This window comes from Mobula hypostoma, chromosome 10, assembly GCF_963921235.1.
Source record: "Mobula hypostoma chromosome 10, sMobHyp1.1, whole genome shotgun sequence".
Classification (NCBI taxonomy): domain Eukaryota; kingdom Metazoa; phylum Chordata; class Chondrichthyes; order Myliobatiformes; family Myliobatidae; genus Mobula; species Mobula hypostoma.
In genome coordinates, this window is record NC_086106.1 from 8,693,982 (window position 1) to 8,719,375 (window position 25,394).

General features: G+C 44.8%; 1 protein-coding gene across 8 annotated transcripts in view; it reads left to right on the plus strand.

The window, feature by feature from the left end:
* LOC134352634 (spectrin beta chain, non-erythrocytic 1-like) overlaps positions 1-25,394 on the plus strand; it is a 223,155-nt gene that overhangs the window by 192,910 nt on the left and 4,851 nt on the right. For 5 of the 8 annotated variants that reach the window (XM_063059956.1, XM_063059955.1, XM_063059954.1 and 2 more), the window contains 6 exons: positions 735-931; positions 2,705-3,066; positions 5,752-5,809; positions 14,250-14,536; positions 22,208-22,381; positions 22,803-22,845. In XM_063059956.1, the coding sequence (XP_062916026.1) occupies positions 735-931; positions 2,705-3,066; positions 5,752-5,809; positions 14,250-14,536; positions 22,208-22,381; positions 22,803-22,845 (1,121 nt within the window). Of the gene's footprint in view, positions 1-734; positions 932-2,704; positions 3,067-5,751; positions 5,810-14,249; positions 14,537-22,207; positions 22,382-22,802; positions 22,846-25,394 lie in introns of those variants that run through there. The other 3 variants (XM_063059957.1, XM_063059959.1, XM_063059958.1) reach the window with 3 other exon arrangements.

Consider the following 25,394-nt stretch of genomic DNA (forward strand, 5'->3'; position numbering starts at 1 on the left):
CACCACACAGTCAGTATGTACAGACCACGTGAGATCCTCAGTGATGCTTATCCCGAAGAACTGAAAGCTGTTCACCTTCTCAACCCCAGGTCTATTGATGTCAATAGGGGTTAGCCTGTCTCCATTCCTCCTGTAATCCACAACCAGCTCCTTTGTTTTTGTGACATTGAGGGAGAGGTTGTTTTCTTGACACCACAGTGTCAGTGTAATGACTTATTCTCTATAGGCTGCCTCGTTATTATTTGAGATTAAGCCAATCAATTAAGACCCACGATATAGATAGGGTAAATGCAAGCAGGCTTTTTCCACTGAGGTCTTGGGTTAAGGATACAAACAGAGGTCATGGGTTAAGGGTGAAAGGTGAAAAGTTTAAAGGGAACATGAGGATAAACTTATTCACCCAGAGGATAGTGAGAGTGTGGGACAAGCGGCCAGCATAAATGGTGCATGTGAGTTTGATTTCAACGTTTAAGAGAAGCTTGGATCGGTACTTGAATAGCAGGGGTATGGAGGGTTGTGGACGGTGCAGGTCGATGGGAGTAGGCAGTTTAAATGGTTTTGGATGGACTAGATGGGCCAAAGGGCCCGTTCCTGTGCCGTACTTTTCTATGAATCTAATACCAACAGGCCAAGTGCTGTCCTTTATGTTAGGTACTTGCTGCCTGCCCCATGTCGCTTTCAGTCACCTGTGTTTGGGGCGGTGTTTGATGTGAGCTCTCTGTCCTCCCCCTCAGTGCTGGAAGTCCATCAGTTCGCGCAGGAAGCAGTGGTGGCCGAGTCGTGGCTGAGCACGCAGGAGCGACTGGTCACCAGCGAACAGCTGGGCAACAGCGTGGACGAGGTGGAACAGCTAATCAAACGACACGAAGCCTTCCGCAAGTCAGCCGCAGCCTGGGAGGAGAGGTTCAGCTCGCTGAGGAGACTGACCACGGTAGGCTTCTTCGGCGAAATTGTTTGGCAGACGTTCTTTTGGATGATACTTATACAGAAGTTGGTGACCTGATGGCATTCAAATCTTCAAATCTATGACATTCAAAAAGGGATTAAAATTAGACCATAAGAGCATAAAATATAGGAGCAGAAGTAGGTCATTCGGCCCATCAAGTCTGCTCCGCCATTCAATCATGGGCTGATCAAATTCTTCCAGTCATCTCCAGTCATCCCCACTCCCCTGCTTTCACCCCATACCCTTTGATGCCCTGGCCAATCAAGAACCTATCTATCTCTGCCTGAAATACACCCAGTGACTTAACCTCCACAGCCACTCATGGCAACAAATTCCACAGATTTACCTTCCTCTGACTAAAGTAATTTCTCCGCATCTCAGTTCAGAAGGACGTTCTTCAATCCTGAAGTCATGCCCTCTTGTCCTAGAATCCCTTACCATGGGAAATAACTTTGCCATAACTAATCTGTTTAGGCCTCTTAACATTTGGAATGCTTCTGTGAGATCCTCTCTCATTCTCCTGAACTCCAGGGAATACAACCCAAGAGTTGCCAGACGTTCCTCATACGGTAACCCTTTCATTCCTGGATTCATTCTCGTGAATCTTCTCTGGACCCTCTCCAATGTCAGTATAGCCTTTCTAAAATAAGGAGCCCAAAACTGCATACAATACTCCAAGTGTGGTCTCATGAGTGCCTTCTGGAGTCTCAACATCACATCCCTGCTCTTATATTCTATACCTCTAGACATGAATGCTAACATTGAATTTACCTTCTTCACCACCGACTCAACCTGGAGGTTAACCTTTAGGGTATCTTGCACAAGGACTCCCAAGTCTCCTTGTATATGTGGTCCATGGTGTGGAGGGCTTTTCCAGTGATGGACTCTGCTATATCCACCACATTTTGTAAGGCTTTTCCATTATTGGGCATTGGCATTCCAGGCAGCATCCTGGGGAATCTCTTCCACAGCCTCTCTGTCACTACCGCATCCTTCCTCTTGTCTGGTAACCAAAACTGTACACAATAAGCAAGTGTGGTCTAACCAATTTTTAGTGCAATGGTAACATGACACCTCACTCTTGTACTCAGTGCTGTGACCAATGAAGGATTTATGTTCTACTCTCCTTCATGGTTATCTGAATTACTGTCAGCTTGAACCTGTCAGACCATTCTCCTCTGACCTCTCTCATTAACGAGGCATTTTTGCCACCAGCACTGCCACTAAAACCACTCTTTATAAATTCCAGAGCAGAGGTTTCCTAACTTTTTTTATGCCATGGACCCCCACCGTTAACTGAGGGGTCTGTGGGCCCTAGTTTGGGAACCCCTGGTCTAGAGACTGTCGTACATGACAATCCCTGGGATTAGCAGCTTCCAGGATACTCAAAGCACCCCGCCTGGCACCAACAATCATTCCGCAGTCAAAGTCACTCTGATCACATTTGAAATATGCCTTTTGATTTTGTGTTTTATGTTCTGCGTTTTCACTTTTTTTGCTGTTTGTGTGGTTTTTTTGTGCGTGAGGGAGGGGTGTTTGATTTTCTGTGAATGGGTTAGTTCCATGGCTCTTTGTTTTGTGACTGTCTGTGAGGAAGGTGAATTTCAGGGTTGTATACTGAATACATATTTGATAATAAATGTACTTTGAAATTGAATTGAAGGGGCTCCCCTGAACCTTGAGCTCTACTAGTGCCCTGATATTCTCGATATTCCATGTCACTGGCCATCACAATTTCCATCCTGATTACTCCTTCAGCTGGAACGCATGGAGAATAAGGTCCCCTTCGCTGTCCAGCCTCAGCAGCCTGCCACACCTATGCTGAGCCGCAGAGTGCTGCCAGAATCCAGAGGCTCTCCAATTAAGCAGTCAGTGGCAGTCGCGGGAATCCGACCCGTCAAGCAGCAGGCGAGGTACGAAATCGTCGACGAACTCGAGGAGGAGCGACCCGACAGAGGGGAGTTCAAGTCGGCGAAAAGAGCCGCCGCCAGGCAGGAGAGGCCGGAGCCGGCCGCGACGAGGCACCAGCAGCTGGAGCAGGCCGAGGTGAGGCAGGAGCGCCGGATCGAATGGCAGGAGTCGCTGAGTGAGCCGCGGGAGGCGGAGCAGGAAGCTGCTGGGTGAGGAATATTCTTAAAGTGGCTTTTGCTCCTGAGAGGTTATTGTATTGCAGTGTTTGAACATTGGGACGCAAGGTGAGTTGGCCAGTATCTGTGAGGTGTGCAACTACTTTCACAATTGGGGGGGGGTGGTTATTCACTTAGGATGTTGACTATGCTTCTGCCTTTACTAAGAATTCTTAGCCTGCTGAGTGTAACCAGTGCTTTCTGGCTTTGTTTCAGATCTCCCCTCTCTGCAGACTTTTTAATATCACTCTATGCCAGATCTGATGTAACTCCATTTCCGCTCTTGTCATGAATGCTGCCAACTTGACAGACTCTTGCAATATTCTCTATTTCACTTTTCCAGAAAATGCTATGTTCTGTATCTGAAAGCTTTTTGTATAGCCCCCTGTCTGTTCCTCCCTCTTTTAACACCACCTCAAGACAGTATGGCTTCTATTTATTAATGCAAGAGATTCTGCCTATTCCAGAAATCCTGAATAACACATATACACACACAATGCTGGAGGAACTTAACAGGTCAGGCAGCACCTATGGAGAGGAATAAACAGCTGACATTTTGGGCTCAGTATCTTTATCAGTACTCTGATGAATAGTGTCCATTAATGTACCTTCTCTAGCCCCTCTCCATCTCCATTAGTCAGTACCAGGGGTTCCCAACCCAGGGTCCACAGAACCCCTTGCTTAATGGTATTGGTCCAGGGCATAAAAAAGGTTGGGAACCCCTGCTCTGTGCAATTAATTTTCTTCCATGTTCCATCCCATATTTTGTATTCCATTCCTTTTTTAAAAATCTCCATCCCTCCTCCTGCACATTGCTGTTTTTTTTAAGTTTTCGCTGTTCCAGCAAAAAGATGATCAAACTGCAATATTAACTCAGTTTCTCATTCCACAGCTACTGACTGCACGGACAAGATGGGCCGAAGGGCCTGTTTCTGTGCTGTACTTTTCTAAGACTCTGTGACTGAGGTGATAAGATTTTTTTGTATCTTCCTTTTTTTTGTATCATATTTGCAACATCTACAGTTTTCTTAGGTTTTGTAAATCAAGGAACGGGGGTAGAGTAAAATAATTTCAAGAATGTTGAATTTAGAATGGGTTAACTTGTTTATTATTGTCAATAGTACTGAGGTACAGTGGAGAAATGCTGCTTTGCTTGCTATCTGTGCAAAAAAAATGCAGAATAAAGTGTTGGCAGAAAATAAGGTGCAAGAAATGATTAAATGAAATTAAGCATCCATTTTATTGTACCAGGTATGATAAGTTCATTGAAGAAAAGGAGAACAAGACAGAGTGGAGAATACAGCTGGAGAGAGAGTGCAGTGCAGGCAGATAAATCAGGAAGGGCAACTATGTTTTCATCAGATTCTATGAAAGTGATAAATGCAGAAGTAATTGGATAGCTATATGGACAGGAAAGGAATGGAGGGTTATGGGCTGATTGCAGGTCGGTGGGACTAGGTGGGAGTAAGAGTTCGGCACGGACTAGAAGGGCCGAGATGGCCTGTTTCCGTGCTGTAATTGTTATATGGTTATAAGTGCAAACGAGGTAGATTGAGGGATCAAGAATTTACCTTTATTTTTTAATGGTCCGTTCAATAGTGGCTGTCCTTCACCCTGGCTCTGCCCAGTTATGGGGAAAAGGGGTGGATGGGGTCTTTGATTAGGTTGGCCACTTTACCAAGGCAGAAAGAAGTGTAGACAGTGTCCGTGGAGGTAAAACATTACCCTCCTGTTATGTCCTGTCCAATATCCCATCCCTTGTCCACCTTGTTTGCTGCAAGAAAAACAATCCCAACCTCTTCACTGTAACCTTGCAGCTAAAATGCTTTTCCTCTGGATCTGTTCAGGATTCAGTCTCTCTCTCTTATTCTCCCAATGACCTTCATAGCTGTAGGAGCCGTGTATCTATTTTCTGTCTGTACTGTCTTTTGTGTTGCTCGTTTATTATGGGTTACAGTAACTTGTCACGTGGGTTGGGTCGTGGTAGAAGCAAATGGATAGAGTCACGTATTCACGCTTCGTCCTAATTAGTTAGTTTGATTGATAGGGAGTGAGCCAGATAACATTTTTTTACTGTTGACTGCTAATTTGAATGCAAATTACTTTTATTCCACTTATGTCATTACTTCACTAATTTTTGTTACGCTAATTTATAATACTGCTATAAGATCTTTCACCTTTGCTGGTTTCGTAATAGAGGATTGAACACTTTTTTCACCTTGGAGCTCACTAATTTGGAAAGGCGTCACACAGGGTTGAATCCTTCGCTCGGTCTCTCAGTAGTTTTGGTTTGTTTTTCAAGTAAGGGCTACAATATCCTTCCTAATCATGACGATCTGAATCAAAAAACTACTTCACTTCCAGCCTAACTAGGGTCTGTAGTGTTCAGAATAATTTTTGTTCAGTACCTCAGGTAGGAGGCCCATGATTCCATATGTGTTGGTAACTATTCTCTCATCTTGGTGCCCATGAACACCACACTGAGGTTTCTCTTCTGTTGTGCTTTAACCTCACCAGGACCCCATTCCCACACTCATTTTAACCTCACTGGTTCTTCGTTCCACACTGACTTTAAAATCACTGTGATCACACCCCCCCTCCCCCCCCATTTTCACACTCACTTTAAACTCATCACTTGGTAAGGATCATCAGTTCCAAACTGTCGTCTTATTTTCACAGGGACAAGAGAACAACCCTCGCTGATATTGTTGAACAGTTGCAGGAGAAGGAAGCTCAGGTGAGTGAGCTCAACTTGTTTTGTTTCCGAGGGCGCAAAACCGATCTGGACTGAATGAGCTTATTTCCTGCTGTTTAAATGTTGAACATTGTGGAGTTCTGGGCTCAGAGTCATTGAAACTGTGGAGTGCACACTACTCAAAAATTAAGCCCTGTAACACTGATGCTTTTAAGTGTTACATAAACGGCAACAATGAATATCAATTGAGACAGGTTATATAAAAACAACCAAACATTTATTAAACACGTATAAACGATAAGGGAAAAAAAACAAGGAAAACTTTAGCAGGAAGTTAACAGATATGCAGCCGTTCACCAACTCGCCACTCGGCTCTGGTTCTTAAAGCGTTAAATGCAAAAACAGATCTTAAAGCGATACAGTCAGATATAGTTCTTAAAGCGATAACTTCGAAAGTCCAACAGTTTTATGCATTCAATTGGGAGAGACTTCTCTGGAGAAAGATTTCTTCACCGATGCACCTTTACTGCTGGTTCTGTCCACAGGATTTACGATGCCGAAAATAAACAGTTTAAATCAACTGACTTTAAATTGAGTGAGTGAGAGTGTGAGAGAGAGAGAGAGAGAGAGAGAAAAAAAACCCTTTTCGCATGAACTCCTTGCTCTTTCTGGCAAGAGTTATCTCGATGCAGGGACTCCTCCAACAAAGACTCAATAAGGTCGATTGTTTATTAAATTGCCAAACGATGCCGACTTCTCTCAATCCTTCAATAAATTCTTCGCTCTCCCTTCAACTGTTGGAATTGAGTAAATTGACACATCCAGCCAGAAATTCCCAGTCCAAATAATATGGAATCTTTCAACGGAACGCACATCTGTTTTAAAAATGAAACTGCGTCACAAAAACAAACGCAACAGAAACGGAGGCACAGCACGTTCTACCTGGAAATCTACAAACTTAAAAACCTACTGCGTTGCCTGAGTCGACCCTTATATAGTCACGGGGCACATGTCATCACGTGACCTCACATCGGCGGGAAAATCACATCAGGTGACCTCCAAAAGACCATTACATCATTCTCACAAAAAAAACAGATCTCCTTGAGCATGTAACATAAGTCAGAGGGTCCTAACCTTCTTTATGCCATGATCCTTCCCATTAACCAAGGGGTCTGTGGACCCCAAGTTGGGAACTCCTACTTTTAAGTGCTCATCCTGGTAACCATAAGTGTGACCACGGGTTTTAGCTTTGGAGGCAAGAAACTCTGGACACTCATTGATTGAGATGTAGCATGGAACAGGCCCTCCAGGCTCTTCGAGCCATGCCAGCAATCCCCGATTTAATCCTAGCCTAATCACAGAACCAATCACCAATGACCAATCAACCTACTAAACAGTTCATCTGTAAGGAGATGAATCTCAAGGTTGAATAAAGTATGCATACTCTTTTAATAAATGTACTTTGGACTGTGGGAGGAAACTGGAGCACCTGGAGGAAATGCGGGGAGAACGTACAAACTCTTTATAGACAGTGGTGGGATTTGAACCTGGGTTACTGGTACAATAAAGCATTGTGCTAACCTTCACTCTACTGTGTCTCCAAGTGACTTTTATTTTCCTTTATTTCTCTCTGACATCCTGCCAATTGTTTTTGATCTCGGTCCCCTTGTTCTGAACTGATCTGATGCATGAAGTAGGCCAGAGAAGCAGGACAGAAATTGTTTTCTCAGTTCACTAAGTCCATGCTGACCATGAAGCCCCCTGATACTGTATAGATGTGATCCGTCCGGTGGAGTGCCTCCAGCATTATTTTGCATGTTGCTCTACATTTCCAGAAAATGCCATCTCTCTTGTGACATTATTGAGCTAATTTCTTCTTCACCCTCATTGTATCACATACTTCACTTGAACCTTGAACCTTTTTGGTATGACCTCCTTGATTAAGGCAAATACCCCATATTGGACGAACTATCATCAGAATGTGTGGACATTCTTTCCAGATCCCTTTGTCTATTTAATATCCTGCTACATGTTATGAAGCCATCTCCACATTTGCTATCACTCCACTTGTGCCCTCCTATTCCATCCATTGATCTCTTAAAGCAGCTTAGAACATTGATAAGGAGCTGTTATGGTCCCATCTCAACAGTGACGGACTTCCAAATTTCTCGTAGTATGGTTAGCTGTCGCTGCCCCTTTAAGACTCAGACTGTCAATTATTGCCCATCGCATTCCATCATGGAAAGTCTGTACTTAAAGGGTTTGTGCTGAGCACTCTGTGCTCAATTGTAAGAATTCTTTTTCTAGTACTGCTGTTTGTGATGTTACCTTTGGATTTCATTCATGTCTTCTTGTTTATTTTGACTTTGAATCTGAGCACTTGGGTTCACCACCATCCATAGCTCTCTGATTACAGAATTAATCACATCGCCTGTGGTTAGAAAGTTTCTTACTCATAGCCCTCGTGTTTAAGGTCACTACTGTGTAACACCAAAAGAATGAGGTCTGTAGTGCCTCTGTGCTGACCTCTCCATTCACTTATTGAATGCTAGGTCCTATTGACTTTTCCTATTCATATTCTCACATTCAGCCAACTTTTCATTCAACTTTCAACCTTCTCTTGAAACCCTTGGGCTTTTCTCTGTGTGCCTCTGCATACTTTGACATCTGGGTTGCAAGGTCAAATGCTCGAAGCATTGTGCGGGTTTGCAATTTACTAAGCAATCTAAAATGCATAGGGTAAGGTTTCTATGTTGTGAGCAAGTTATGTTGACATTGAAAGAGATCTTTGGACTGTTGCTGATTGACACAAATAATGCATTTCACTGCGTCTTTCAATGTATGTGTGACAAGATAAAGCAAATCGAGCTAATCTAGTTAAATCAGTATATTAGGAGCAGGAGCAGGCTACTGAACCCCTTGAGTTGATCCACCATTCAATAAGATCAACTGTAACCTTAATCCCACAATCCTCTTTATCCTAGTGACCTTTGGCCCACTTGCTTATTCAGAATGCAGGAGCAGATTTAGGCCATTCAGCCCATCAAGTCTGCTCCACCTCTCTAACATGGCTGACTTATTATCCCTGAACCCCATCTTCACTAAGGAGCTGGTGGTAGACCTGAGGAGAGCTAAGGTACTGGTAACCCCTGTTTCCATCCAGGAGGTTAGTGTGGACATGGTGGAGGACTACAAATACCTGGAGATATGAATTGACAATAAATATGAATGGACTGGTCAAAGAACACTGAGGCTGTCTATAAGAAGGGTCAGAGCTGTCTCTATTTCCTGAGGAGACTGAGGTCCTTTAACATCTTCCGGACGATGCTGAGGATGTTCTACGAGTCTGTGGTGGCCAGTGCTATCATGTTTGCTGTTGTGTGCTGGGGCAGCAGGCTGAGGGTAGCAGACACCAACAGAATTAACAAGCTCATTCGTAAGGCCAGTGATGTTGTGAGGATGGAACTGGTCTCTCTGATGGTGGTGTCTGAAAAGAGAATGCTGTCCAAGTTGCATGCCATCTTGGACAATGTCTTCCATCCACTACATAATGTACTGGTTGGGCACAGGAGTACATTCAGCCAGAGACTCATTCCACCAAGATGCAACACAGAGCATCATAGGAAGTCATTCCTACCTGTGGCCACCGAACTTTACAACTCCTCAGACACCCTGAGCCAATAGGCTGGTCCTGGACTTATTTCCTGGCATAATTTACATATTACTATTTAACTATTTATGGTTTTATTACTATTTATTATTTATGGTGCAACTGTAACGAAAACCAATTTCCCCCGGGATCAATAAAGTATGACTATGACTATGACTTTCTTCTCCCCATAACATTGGGCACCATTTCTAATCATGTACACCCGTCTTCAGGACTGAGAAGGAAATGGGGTGTGGAGATGCCTGAATTTAACTGTGGGGGGTGGTGGTGGAGGGGAAAGAGCTAGCTGGAAGGTGATAAGTGAAGCCAGGTGGGTGAGAAAGGTCAAGGGCTGGAGAAAAAAGAATCTGATAGGAGAGGAGAGTGGACCACAGGAGAAAAGGAAGGAGGAAGGGACCCAGGGGGAAGTGACAGGCAGATGAGAAGAAGTGAAAGGTCAGAGTGGGGAATAGAGGGGAGGGGGATACTTAATTCATCTGAAGGTGAAATCGATATCCATACCATCAGTGCTTCAGATGTGGCCTCAAGAATGCTCTGGAGAACTGAAGCACAGCCTGCAGACACTTGCATTCAGGTCCGCTTACAAATGACTGAAGGCTATGCATAAGGGGGTGGAGAGCTGGACAGTAGAGCTACTAGGACTTAATGTTTCAATCCCTATGGTAAGTTGGCACTCTCGATGTTGGCTGTGGGTTTGGAGTGGTGACGAGGAGGGAGGGTAGGTACATCATCGGGGTCATCAGGTGGGCACCCTCCTTCTTTGACATTTCGTTGATAAGCCCACGACGTCTCCAGAGGGCTCAACGGTGCTACCTGGCGTCCCAGATACACCCCCCTCTCAGTTCCATACCCTCCTGTCTTCATCTTGCAGCCCATTTGTTGTCTTTCCTTTTAATCCAAATCCAATTGCTGCTTTCTTCTGCTGCATTTGACAAGGACTTGATTGCTTGTTGGAGGAAGTGACCCCTCACCCCCCATCTTCTTCATTAGACTGGTCGTAGATGTAGCAACAAATCCCCTGCATCCCACTTCTACAGGGAAAATCTTGGTCTTCCAGCCATTCTGGGCAGCTTCAGTTGCTGGTTCAGAGTACTTGGTCTTTTTCCTCTCATAAGCTTCTTCGACACCATCTTCCCATGGTACTGTCAGTTCCACAACATATGCCAGCTTGGCTGTTGTGGACCACAGGACCATGTCTGGCCGGAGTGTTGTAGCTGCAATGTCCGGGGGAAACACAAGCCTTTTTTCCAAGTCCGCGTCCATTGTAGATTAGAAGTGCTGTACTAGCTTCCAAGCTAAATTAAAGTTCTTTGAACATTTAGTTACTTTTGTTTCATTTTTAATACTAAATTGGAATATTTTACACTTTCCTATGTTACGTCAGGTTTGAGTTAGGACTTGGGAAGTCATGTTGCAGTTGAATTAGAATGATTAGTATATGGAGAGGTTAGACAAACTTGAACTGTTTTCTCTGGAGCATCAAAGGCTGATGGGAGACCTCAGAAATAATGAGAGGCATAAATAAGGTAGATAGTTCTAATGAAGAGTCTTGGGTCGAAATGTTAACTCTTTTCCATAAATGCTGCCTGGCCTTCTGAGCTTCTCCAGCACTTTGTGTGTGTTGCCTTAGAAAATCAAGTCCTTTTTCTCCCCCAGGGTAGAAGTGTCAAATACTAGAAGGCATATTGAGGACGGCATGGTAGTATAGTGGTTCGAACAACAGTTTGTAATGCAGGCAGCTAGGGCTCAATTCCTGCCACTGTCTATAAGGAGGGTTGTATGTTCTCTGAGCGTTCTGGTCTCCTCCCATAATCCAAAGACCAGAACACTACATTGTCCCGCGATTAGGCTAGGATTAATCGGGGGATAGCCTAGTGGCTATCTCGCTCGAAGGGCTGGAAGGGCCTATTCTACATTGTATCTCTAAAAAATGAATATGGCTTTAAGGAGAATGGAGAATTTTAAAGAATATACATGGAGCAAGTGTGCTAAGTAGGCTGCCGGGTAGGGACGGAGGAAGCAGATTCGATAGTGGTATAGTGATAGACAGGTATATGAAAGTGATGGGAATTGAGGGCAAGGGAAGATATGCAGGTAACCTGAGATGCCAACTTCTGCAAAACTTTTGTGTCTCTGCTGCAGGAGCTCAGCAGCTCAGGCACCACCTGTGGGGAGAAAAAGATCATGACCCACTGAGTTCTTCCAGTAGTTAGTGTTTTGCCACCTGATCCCAGCATCTGCTTTCTCTTATGTCTCTATTTCATGAGCCACTGCATTTAAAATAATAGGATGTAATCTGTCAGGTCTGAGAGACTTTACAACCATAGTTCCCGAAATTTGATCAGTGCACTTCCCTGCTGATAGCAATTTTCCTATTTCCTTCCCAAAACTTCCAATTTACAGCTGGGATGTTACTTGACTCCTTTGTTACGGAACCCGTTTTGAATTCCCCATTCTTATTCTGATCAATCAACACTGGTTGCGTAGTGGTTAGCACAACAATTTACAGTACAGGTGACTTGGGTTCAATTCCCACTGCTGCCTGTAAGGAGTTTGTACGTTCTTCCCCGTGACCGCGTGGGTTTCCTCCGGGTGCTCCGGTTTCCTCCCACAGTCCAATGGCATACTGGTTTGTAGGTTAATTGGTCTTTGTAAATTGCCCCATGATTAGGCCAGGATAAAATCAGGGGGTAGCTGGGCAGCACAGCTCGAAGGGCCTACTCCGCATTGTATCTCTAAACAAATAAATAAATAAAGTTTGTTAGGGGCTCTCTTTTTCTCACTCTCAGTTGTCATTATCGTTTATCTTCCACTTATTAACTGCATAGTTATTTATTTAGGCATGAACATTGACTTCTCTAACTTCCGTTAATTCCCCACCTCCCCTTCGTACCCCATCCTTTATTTATTCATATATTATTATTATTAAGTTTTTTTTCTCTCTTTTTTCTCCCTCTGTCCCTCTCACTATACCCCTTGCCCATCCTCTGGGCTTCCTTCCCCCTTTTCCTTCTCCCTGGGCCTCCTGTCCCATGATCCTCTCGTATCCCTTTTGCCTATCACCTGTCCAGCTCTTGGCTCCATCCCTCCCCCTCCTGTCTTCTCCTATCATTTCGGATCTCCCCCTCCCCCTCCCACTTTCAAATCTCTTACTAGCTCTTCTTTCAGTTAGTCCTGACGAAGGGTCTCGGCCCGAAACATCGACTGTACCTCTTCCTAGAGATGCTGCCTGGCCTGCTGCGTTCACCAGCATTTTTTGTGTGTGTTGCTAGTTATTTATTGATTTTAGTATTACACCCAGTGTTCTAACTGCCCATCCATTGTGGCAAAATGGCATGGCTTTGCGACTGTACTTACTGCCTGTTACACCACTGGTGTTTAAGGCAACAATGAAGTTTCTCCATCTCTGCTGGTGTTCCCGGCTTCCTTTATCATGCCAGTAGCTTCCTCACTGTTTTCACTACTGTCAGTCATGCAAGTCCCAGGTGGAGACTCAGGAATACCATCACAGTCAGATGTAGAAGGAATCTTCATTGCTGTTTCTGTAACAAATTTCTTTGACTAGTCAGGGTTGTTAGTACTGAGCTGAACCCCCGAACCTGGAGGTCCAGCGGCCCACCCCTAGTCTGACCTCTACCCTTTGACCTGTTTGGCATGGGCAACCCTACCAAGAGCCAAAGCATAAAGCCCTGACTCCAGCCAGCATAGCTCTCTGGATCATTGAGGTAGGCAAACCCCCAAACCACAACAAGGTTGTGGTCCTCTTGGAGAATTGCACTTGCCCAAAGCACCGATCAGGCCGCGCTTGGAGTGTAGTGCACGGGTGCCACGCTAGGAGAGCGATGTGGTAATATTAGAAAGAGTGCAGAAGAGAATCACCAGGATGTTGTTCCAGTCCTCAGCCGTCACCTTGGTGGACAACAAGGATGAGCAGGCTTTAGGCAGAGCTTGGCCAAGCTCCTTTCCTGCTTGAGACACTCTATATGCTGGACTCTGGAGTAACAAGCAGGGTGATGGAGGAACTCAGCAAATCGAGCGGCATCTGTTAAAGGCAGTGTTTCAACCTGAAACGTCAACAGTTCCTTTCTTCCAGTGGATGCTGCTTGACAAACTGAGTCACTCCAACAACTTGTTGCATCATCTTTATTTTTAAAAGCCTGGGATATATTCTGTTCCAGTTTAGTGGTATATTCACTTTGATATCTATTGGAACATGTATTCTGTTCCATACCTCCAGCCCCTCACCAAACCCCTGCCCTTCACAATGCCCTCCAATCCGGGCCCCATTCTGTGTCCCTCCCATTCTGTCCCTCTCCCCCTCTCCAGTGAAGGTCTTCAGTCTCCGTCTGTCCTTGGCCACAGAGAAGGAATCTTTATTGCTGTTTCCGTAACAAATTTTTCTTTGATCCGTCAAGGCTCTGAGCTGATCCCCTGAATCTGAAGGACTGGTGGACCACTTTTTGCCTGGCCTTTACCCTTTGACCTGTTTGGCAATGGGTGATGCTACCAAGAGTCAAACCACAAGGCCCAGACTCCAGCCCACGTAGCTCTCTGGGTCACTGAGGCACGCAAGCCTCTAAACCCCATGACAAGGTTGTAGTCCTTGGATGTCCATTAATAAAACCATGCTTTAAATGATTAATTGCTGGTCTTTGAAGTCATCCTGCCCATCAGATTTTTGTTCCAATAACTTCCCCATGTTAGACTGACAGACCCTTTTGTTCTTTTTGAAGAAAGGTATCACATTTCATGCTCTATCAAGTGATCTTGATGCTCTTAACAGACAGTTTAAAATCTGGTCTTTCCCCACAGGAGCGAGATTCCTCACTGTCCATTGGGCTGCCAAATGGGATCGAGAAGCTCCCAGAGAGAATCCCGCGGCCGGACCGACCACGGGCCAGAGACAGACCCAAGCCCAGGAGGAGACCGCGGCCCAAAGATCCAAACCAACCCGGTTCGGAAACTCGCCGATCCAGGTCCGCCCCATCTCCCCAGAACAGTGCTGCGGCCCCAGTGTTGGTGACGCATACGGCGGAGCAAGAGGGGTTCCTTGCACGCAAGCATGAATTTGAAGCTCCAAACAAAAAATCATCCAGCAGGTATTCTGAATCTTACTGAGTATGCTTGTACTCTTGGTACCTAGCCTCTTTGCACAGTTTGCATGCTCGGTTCCTACCCTTGGTAGCAATGGTTCCTAGCCTTGGTACCCACCCATTTGGCACTCTTGGTTCCTATCCTTGGCAGGATTGGCTCTTACCCATTTTGGGTATGAAGTTCAGATCCTGACAGTGTCTCAATGCTTGCACTGTTGGTGCCTACACACTTCCAACATTTTGTACCCTTAGTAGGAATGGTTCCTACTTTTGGTTTCTAGCCAATTTGCACTTTTGGTTCCTACCCTTGATTCTACCCTTAGTAGGAATGGTTCCTACTTTTGGTTTCCAGCCAATTTGCACTTTTGGTTCCTACCCTTGATTCTACCCTTAGTAGGAATGGTTCCTACTTTTGGTTTCTAGCCAATTTGCACTTTTGGTTCCTACCCTTGATTCTACCCTTAGTAGGAATGGTTCCTACTTTTGGTTTCTAGCCAATTTGCACTTTTGGTTCCTACCCTTGATTCTACCCTTAGTAGGAATGGTTCCTACTTTTGGTTTCCAGCCAATTTGCACTTTTGGTTCCTACCCTTGATTCTACCCTTAGTAGGAATGGTTCCTACTTTTGGTTTCCAGCCAATTTGCACTTTTGGTTCCTACCCTTGATTCTACCCTTAGTAGGAATGGTTCCTACTTTTGGTTTCTAGCCAATTTGCACTTTTGGTTCCTACCCTTGATTCTACCCTTAGTAGGAATGGTTCCTACTTTTGGTTTCTAGCCAATTTGCACTTTTGGTTCCTACCCTTAGTAGGAATGATTCCTACCCATTTTGTACCCCTGGTTTCTACTCTTTGCTTCTACCCTCGACTCTTATCTAATTTGCACATTATGCATCATTTGTTCCTGCTCTCGATTTGTTACCATTTTGCACCGTTGTCTTGGTTCACTGTTGTACTCTTGTTTCACATCCTGGCAGTATCTCAATGCTTGTACCCTTGGGGACTACCCACTTTGCATACTTTACTCCCATGGTAGGAATTGCCCCTGTCCTTGGTTCCCAACCAACTTGCACAGTTTGCATCTTTTGTTGCTACACTTGATTCATAACTATTTTGCACCCATGTAGTATTGGTTCAATGTTGTACCCTTGGCTCTGATCCTGGCAGTGTCTCAACACTACACCCTTGGTTTCTACCCGTTTTGCACATTCTCAATCCTTGCTTCTGGTCGGTGCCTCACCCATTCGAGTTGTGTCGCATTCTTTTTATTTGTTCAGTGTTTTCACGTACACAAGTACATGTGTGCACAGATGCAGTGAAGGACTTACAGCGGCCTCACGAGTGTATAAGCACTGGTGAAACGACACTTGCAAGAAAAGCGAATTAACAAAAGAAACGATCTGAAATTATACAAGAAAGAACATGATTTGAGCAAATGAAGTAAAAGGAGAAAGTCAATTGGAGTGAAAAGTGGTCACACTGTTGCAAAGCTGATTATGGTTGGGCAGGTATTTTCCTGAGCCAGGTGGTTGAGGGAAGTAGTTGTTCTTGAATCTGGAGGTGTTGGAATTTTATGATGACTCCTGCACAAAGGTAGGTGTGAGAAGATGGCATGACCTGGAGAATGGGATCTTTGATGATTGATGTGGCAATCTTGAGGCTGCACGACCTGCAGCTAGTAGGGAGAGATGTGCCTGTGATTCACTGAGCTGAGCCCATTAATCTCTGCAGTTTCCTAGTTCCTGATTACCACATCAGACCATGTTGCAACTAGTCAGGATGAGTTCAACAGTACGCCTGTACCTCTGCTGCCACACCAATCCTTCTCAACCTCTATTATGAAAGTTTCTTATACGTTATGAAACCTTGAGATTCCTTACAGGCTGCCACAAAACAAAGAAATCTAATCTAGAATAGAAACAGAAGAAGACTGTCGAACATCCAACATGCAGAGGAAAAAAAAAAGTAAGCAAATAGCATTTAGGGTTGAAAGTCATGACGGTGGATCACAGCTAGGCATCACTGCAGCTGATTTAGAAGCCTGCTAGTTGCAGGCCACAGCCTCAGTTCAGTGCAGATTCGAGTAAACCTCGCGGAGCAGTGAGCTGAACAGCCCCTGACACCCTGACTATTTCAATCTGGCTCGGCGCTAAAATCGTTCAAACCTTGGGTTGTTCCTTGCTTTGGACCAGGGTCCTATTGCTTCAGTACACTCATGGAGCCCAAGCTCCACCATCTCAATTCGAGCTGTACCTGACCTTTCCCATTGGGCTGGATGCTTAAATCGATCAGACCTCGGGTCTTTCCTCACCTCTGGGCTCTGGGTCCACCTCAACTTTGCTTCACCTCTCCTGGCTTGTCCTCAGTTCTGTCGCATTGAGTTGCCTCCAAGGCTGCTCCAGCAATTACCACACGATTGGCTCAGTCCCCGCTCACTCCGGCCAGATCCTGCCGCCTGGATTTGGTCCAAAAGTGCCACAACACAACTGTCCTGCATCTTCAAGACTTCAGTTCACACCGTAAAAATGCGAAGTCAGACAGGCTCCAGGATCCACTCCGACAGTGAAGTTGTAGGCTATTTAGTCATAGTCATAGTCATACTTTATTGATCCCGGGGGAAATTGGTTTTCGTTACAGTTGCACCATAAATAATAAATAGTAATAGAACCATAAATAGTTAAATAGTAATATGTAAATTATGCCAGTAAATTATGAAATAAGTCCAGGACCAGCCTATCGGCTCAGGGTGTCTGACCCTCCAAGGGAGGAGTTGTAAAGTTTGATGGCCACAGGCAGGAATGACTTCCTATGACGCTCTGTGTTGCATCTCGGTGGAATGAGTCTCTGGCTGAATGTACTCCTGTGCCCACCCAGTACATTATGTAGTGGATGGGAGACATTGTCCAAGATGGCATGCAACTTGGACAGCATCCTCTTTTCAGACACCACCGTGAGAGAGTCCAGTTCCATCCCAACAACATCACTGGCCTTATGAATGAGTTTGTTGATTCTGTTGGTGTCTGCTACCCTCAGCCTGCTGCCCCAGCACATGCATTGATCATTTACCAGAAAGTGCTGGTGAATCATCCTAACGGTGAGATGCTATTTGGGAGGGATTTAGACCTGGTGGTGGTGAAGTATCAGTATTATATCTCTTTTCTCACTGTGTAATACTTTCTTTCCTTTATTCCATGATCTACTGTCCTGTTGTAGTCCCTCTTTTTGATCCTTTGCCTCTTCCATCTATCATCTCCCAACTTCTCACATCACTCCCTTTTTCCGCCCTTCCCACATTCCCTCTCAATCTGGATTCGTCCATCGTCTGCCAGCATGTGCGCGACCTTCCCCCTCCAACATTTTTACTCTAGCCTTGTCGTCTTTCTTTCCAGGCCTGAAATGTCAACTATTGGTTTTCCTCCTGGGGGTGATGCCTGATCTGGAATTCTCCAGCTTTTTCTCTGTATTGATCAAGAAATGTCCTTGTGACCACAGGAAGTACTGGAGAGCTCTGATGGATTTGGTTTCCCCGCCCCCCCCACCACAAACATATGTTCAAAGTTCAAATTTATATTTAAATGACATATATGTCACCATAAGCAACTCCCACCCCCTTTTCCCCCCTCACCTTATCTCCTTGCCCGTCCATTGCCTCCCCCACCTTTTCTTTCTTCCATGGCCTTCTGCCTCTTTCACCAGTTTACTTCCTGGCTCTTTATTTCATCCCTCCCCCTTCAGGTTTCACCTTTCAGCTTGTGTTTCTCTCCTCCCCTCCCTCCCCCACCTGTTAAATGTACTCCTCAGCTTTCTTTTCTCCAGTCCTGCCGAAGGGTTTCGGCCCAAAACGTCAGCTGTACTCTTTTCCGTTGATGCTGCCTGGCCTGCTGAGTTCCTCCAGCATTTTGTGTGAATTGCACCCAATCAGGGAGTTTTAGATGTCGTGCCGAATTTCTGCAAACTCCTAAGGAAGTGTGGCAGAGTCAAATAAGGAGAACTGTTTTTCTTTCTGAAGACGTGAATGCTTGGAATTGTCTACCCTCTCAGGCTGTGGCGACTCACTAATTGGCTTCATTAAAACAGAAGTCAAACAATTTGTGGAAAGTAAAGGATAAGAAAAAACACTGGTTTATTATTGTGCATTGCAATGCACACAAACCTCCCTGTGAGAATATTTGTCCCCCTTGGGTTCAGGTCATTTTGTACAGGTCATACCTTCCCCAGAAGAGATCCCAATGATCCAAGAACCTGAAGACTGGCCCCCTGCCCCAGCTTTCCAGCCACACATTATCCTGTTTCTACCCTCACTGGCACGTGGCGCAGGTAGTAATCCAGAAATTACTACCCTGGAGGTCCTGCTTCCTTTCTGTCGAGCTCTCTAAACCTCTTTTCAGGACCTCTTTGCTTTTCCTTCCTGTGTCACTGTTACCAGTATGTACCAAGACATCTGGCTGCTCTTCCCCCCCAACCCCAACTCCAGAATGATGTGGATGTGATCCGAGACATCCCTGACCTTGGCAGCTGGAAGGCCACGTACCATGTGGGGGCACCGTTCAAGTCTACAGAATCTCCAGTCTGTTCCTCTGACTATCGAGTCCCATGTCACTCCTCTCTTCTCCCTCTCTCCCTTCTGCACTGTGGACCCACGCTCAGTGCCAGTAACCTGGTCTCCATGGCATTCCCTTGGGAGGTCATCCCCCACAACAGTATATTTATTATTGATTCCGATGGCTACACACACAAAAAGCTGGGGGAGCTCGGCAGGCCAGGCAGCATCAATGGAAGAGTAAACAGTCAATGTTTCGGGCCGAGACCCTTCACCAGGACTGATGATGAGCCCTGATGAAGTCCAAAGCATTGGCTGTTTACTCTTTTCCATGGAGGGGGCTGCCTGGCCTGTTAAGTTATCCAACATTTTGTGTGTTGCTTGGATTTACAGCATCTGCAGATTTTCTCTTGTTTGTGATTCCTATGGCTATATTGCCTATACCCCTTCCCACCCTGTCTTCTGTGAAAATTCATTCCCTTTCCTCAGTTACTTCATCTCCATCACATCTATTCCCAGGATGAGGCTTTCCTTTCCAGGACATCAAAGACATCCTCTGTCTTCAAAGAATGGTGTTTCCCTTCCCCCACCATTCATGCTGCCCAGACCCACACCTCCTCCATTTCTTCAACATCCTCACTCACCCCATCTTCTCCCGCTTTAACAGGGATAGAGTTCCTCTTGTCTTCACCTACCACCTTATAAGCCTCTAGATCCAACACCCCATTCTCTGCATCTTCTGTCATCTTCAACAGGACGCTATCACCAAATACATTTTCAACTCTCCCCCAGTCTCAGCTTTCAGCAGGGAGCACACCCTCCATGATTCCCTGTCCATTAGCCCTTCCCCACTAATCTCTCTCCTGGCATTTATCCCTGCAGGCAGAAAGGTGCTACGTCTGCCCACCCCTCATCTCCTTCTAGGTGAAGTAACACTTCATCTGTTTTCCCGTTGGGGCTGTCTAGTGTATCTGGTGTTTCTGATGTGCAACTCGACATAAACTGGGCATCACTTTGTTGAGCATCTCAGCTCATTCAGCAAAAAACAAAATTTCCCAGTGGCCAGCCATTTGAATTCCTATCCCCATTCCATTCCAACATGTTGTCCATGCTCCTCTTCTACCACGATGAGGCCGCTCTCAGGTTGGAGGATCAACACCTCGTATTCTGTCGAAGTAGCCTCCTATCTGTTGGCATGAACATTGATTTCTCCAACTTCCTGTCATCCCCCCTCCCCCATTTCTTCTTCTTTGTTTCCCCACTTTGTCTTTTTACCTCTTCTCACCTGCCTATCCCTTTCCCCTGGTGCCCCTCCCTTTGGGCAATGTGCAGCTGTGCAGCACCTCCTTAGCCCCCCCCCCCGATCAGTCAGGTGAAACCATGGGGGCAGGTGGTGGATGGTCGTATGAGCAGCTGGGGCAGATCACAAGTCCTGGTTATGCGGCCGCTGACACCAGGCAGACAGTCTCTGGAGAGTATTGATAATGGTTGCGGGGAGGGGGGGGTCACCCGTCTTGTAAAGACACTGCCCAGATGAAGGCAGTAGCAAACAGTAGCCAAGAATAATTACGGTTATGAGAGACATGGCACTTTATTATGGTGATGGTATTTGAGTATTCTTTGTAGTGTTATCTATATATTTCATGTATCTCTATTTGCATTATATCTTTAAGTTTAGATACGGATTCTCAACCCACTGCGTCGGTGTATGTGTTTATATATCTTATTGAGTGAGTGAGTAGTCCCTTCCAGCCCTTTGAGGCTCACTGCCCAGCATTCCCCCGATTTAATCCTAATCTAAATCATGGGACAATTTACTCCATGATTTAATCTACTAACCGGTACATCTTTGGACTCTGGGAGGGAACTGGAGCACCCGGAGTAAACCCACACGGTCACGGAGTGAACGTACAAACTGCTTACAGGCAGCGGTGGGAATTGAACCCGAGTTGCCTGTACTGTAATGCGTTGTGCTAACCGCTGTGCTACCGTGCCAGGAATGTTCTCTGTGGACACTATGTTTTGTGAACATTCTAACAAGCAATTGACTGTGTTTTATGGATTGATCTCTCTCCAATGCATCCTGACTTGAAGGAAACAATCTGCTCGAAGAACATAGCAGGTTTGCAGGAGGAAACCAGTTGGCTAAGTTTCAGACAGTGCTTTGACCTGAAACATTTAATTTCCTCCCACAGATTCAGCTCTGCCTCCTAAGTTTTTCCAGCAGATTGTTTATTGACCTTAATTCGTTTCTTATGTCTCCGTCTAAACACGTTGAATCTTCATGCTGTTTTCTCCAGCCTGTTTATAAAACCCTCTGTGGCATCAGGTGATTTTTAGAAGGTTCTTTTAGGAGTCCAAGAATGAGAGAAATCTTGTTGCTTCATGATCATTTATTTTCAACAAAGGAACAGATACGGAGCATAATCAGGGATGCATCTCACCCTAACCATGGACTTTTTACTCTCCTCCCATCCGGTAAGCGCTACAGGAGCCTCCGCTCCCGCACCAGCAGACACAGGAAGAGCTTCTTCCCTGAGGCTGTGACACTGCTGAACCTCACATCACAGCGCTAAGCAGTATTGCATCCGTATTGTACTGTCTCGGTACTTTTATATTTGTGTGCTGTAGCACTTCTTTAAAATTTGCAGTTATTTTGTAAATAACGCTATTCTTTGCATTTCTGGTCAGATGCTAAATGCATTTCATTGGCTTTGTATCTGTACTTGGCATAATGACAGTAAAGTTGAATCTAATATCTAATCTAATGAAACAAAAGGAAAGAACCTCAGGAAAAGACAAAGACAAGATGGCGATTTTTGCAGAACCTGGCACTTTTGTTCTTGTTAAGGGAAAGTCCTGAGATAAGCAAAAGGCCAATTAAAAGATAAACAGTTACAGATCATGTGTCATGTGCTAATACTCAGCCAATCGAAAATGAAATGTGACATACTGTTTTGTTTTGTAACTGCTATACCACTTTTCTGCCAGCAGGTGGAGAAAAACACCACATATTATGAAAACTATGAGCCAGTTAAAAATATAAACTGTGTATTAAAACAAATCTAGTCTTGCTAAAAATATTGATTAAAGCATAAAAACAACCACTTCTAACACCATCTTATTGTTGATATTCAGGTCCTGGGCTAACGTCTACTGCGTCATAAGTAAAGGAGATCTGGGGTTTTATAAAGATGCCAAGAGTCATAAAGCAGGAACAAGCTATAATGGGGAAGCACTCGTCACACTTAGCGAGGCCACTTGTGAAATCGCCAACAATTACAAAAAAAAGAAATTTGTGTTTAAAATACGGTGAGTGTAAAAAAAAAGAGCAAACTAACTTTATACTTATTCAGAAAAAAAGGTGTGTGTTCACAACAGGTTTAGTTTATGGTAGAATAAGTGTTACTCAGTGCAATGAGCACCTCTTGATTTCTCCAGAACTCCAAGTCTTCAGTCTTCATCTTTACCATTGTTCGTTGATATGTCTGGACCTGCATATTTAAAAAAAATCTGAATGTTAATTCACTGAGTTTGCAGATGCTGTAAAAAGTCTTAATATGATAACGTCTCTTCTGCTCTGAGGATAAATATTTCCAGTTATTCTCTAGTAAGTGAGAATTGATTTGTGCATACAAGACAATAGCACTGAAAGTTTTACGAAGCATGGCTTGTTCCATATTTTATGTGATCTATTTCTTCTGCTATTTAAGACTTTTTTTTATTGTGACAGGATAACGGATGGCAATGAGTACCTGTTCCAGGCGAAGGATGAGGTGAGCTTCACACTGTGACTGTTGGGAATGGAGGTCATGGTTGAATTTGATTCAGCACCTTGTGAGATGTCGCATAGGAGAAGTACAGAGAAGGTTGAATTTATCGTATGTGGTGTGCACAAAGTTAAAAGTGAAAATGGGACTGAGCAGATGGTAAAGCGTGCAATAGGAATGAAGACACTAGCAGATGACCCTTTTATGCTTTATACTTTATTGTCGCCAAGCAATTGATACTAGAACGTACAATCATCACAGCGATATTTGATTCTGCGCTTCCCGCTCCCTGGATTACAAATATTAAATACTAAAAATAGTAAAAATCAGTAAATATTAAAAATTTAAATTATAAATCATAAATAGAAAATAGAAAAATGGAAAGTAAGGTAGTGCAAAAAAAACCGAGAGGCAGGTCCGGATATTTGGAGGGTACGGCCCAGATCTGGGTCAGGATCCGTTCAGCAGTCTTATCACAGTTGGAAAGAAGCTGTTCCCAAATCTGGCAGTACGAGTTTTCAAGCTCCTGAGCCTTGTCCCGGAGGGAAGAGGGACGAAGAGTGTGTTGGCTGGGTGGGTCGTGTCCTTGATTATCCTGGCAGCACTGCTCCGACAGCGTGCGGTGTAAAGTGAGTCCACGGACGGAAGATTGGTTTGTGTGATGTGCTGCGCCTTGTTCACGATCTTCTGCAGCTTCTTTCGGTCTTGGACAGGACAACTTCCATGCCAGGTTGTCATGCACCCTAGAATAATGCTTTCTACGGTGCATCTATAAAAATTAGTGAGGGTTTTAGGGGACAGGCCAAATTTCTTTAATTTTCTCAGGAAGTAAAGGCACTGGTGGGTCTTCTTGGCGGCGAACTCTGCTGCACCAGTCAATCTAATGATGCTGATTGTGTAAATTCAATATCAAGATCAAATCCAATCAAATTCAAGTTTAATTATCATTCAACCATACATGAATACAGCTGAACAAAACAGTGTTCCTCTGGGGCGAAGGTGCAAAATATGCACAGCACATGAATCAAAATAATGAGCAACAAAGCATTGTCACACCCAAAAGATACTTATATAGCCTAAGACCCTGAGCGACATGTCCCGCAGTTTGATGGTGTAGTTCTCTGCAGAGTGCATGTCATTCAACTGATTGAACACCGGAGGGCAGCACTGACAGGATGCACCATGCCACACCACCTCTGGCGTCCCCTCTCCTGGGCTGTTTCCCCTCTGTTCCAGAGGGGATTGTTACTTGGACTGCACGGCTGAGTTGTAACAGGAGGCTGGATAAACCAGAAAAAGTCTTTTTACACCCGTTTAGTGTAATGGCATTCTTCCTATAGCCAGGTGACTAGGGTTCTCCACAATGTGTCCTTCCCAACGATATGTACAACTGTAACATTACGCCCCAACTCAATATCCATTCTGATGAGGACAACATGCACAAACTCTTCACCATCCTGTCTCTTTGAATCCACTTTCAATTTACTACGTACCTGCATCCCTCTATCTCTCTGGGTGTTCTACAACACTCTCAGGGGCAGCCAATTACATGCAAGTCAAACCTTGGTTTTTCTTTCCAAAATGCAACATCGTACATTTATCTAAATTAAAGCTGCAATTTCTTGGCTCACTGGCCTAGTTGATCAAGATTAATTTATTTTTATTTTTACCCCTTACTGTTTTATATATCTTCATCAGCTCCCCCTTGACTTTCTCTGGACAAAGCCAGCCTAACAGGTATCTTCTTATATCTGAAACATTTCATTCTGGGCAACACAGTGGTGACTGTCCTCTGCACCCTCTCCAGTGCAATCATGTCCTTGTGCAGTGTGGTGACCAGAATTGCACACCATCTTCTAGCTGTGGCCTAGTCCTGTCTTTTATAAAGCTGCACTGTGACTTCCCTGTGTTATATCCTATGTCTTGAATAGAAAAGACAGGGATCCCGTATGCATTTGTATCTCCTCACCCATCTCTTTTACTAGGTTCAGGAATGCTTAGAGAAGAACACCAAAATCCTTCTTCAGTACATCCCATCCATCATGCATGGTGTAGTCTTATTGACCTCTTTTGTCTTCGTCGTCGTGGCTATTCCTCGAGGTCGAGGATGATGGTCTTCGTTCCATACAGAGTGAAGACGCCTGTGCGTGTATTTAATGTGTACTTGATGTTGCACTCCAAGAAGCACACGATACTTCACAAACCAACCAACTGATTCCAATGGCACGGAAACCACGACGATTGGAGCGGATGGATTTGTTGCAGCCTTCATCCGCCTTCACAGCCGCTGAGTTCGAAGTAACTTTGTCCGCCTGTTCCACCGTTGAGGTCTTGGTTGGATTGTTCTTTGTCAGGAACCTCACCCTCGACCTTACCCCTATGGGTGACTCTACCAGGAGCATAGCTCCAGACGGCATTGCTCTCGGGATCTCAGGACCACCCAAGCTTCTCCACCGCGACAAGGTGACAAACCATGGAGAGGACTATTGTCTTATTAAAGCTTCAAAGGTCCAATTTAATGTCAGAGAAATGTATACAATATACATCCTGAAATG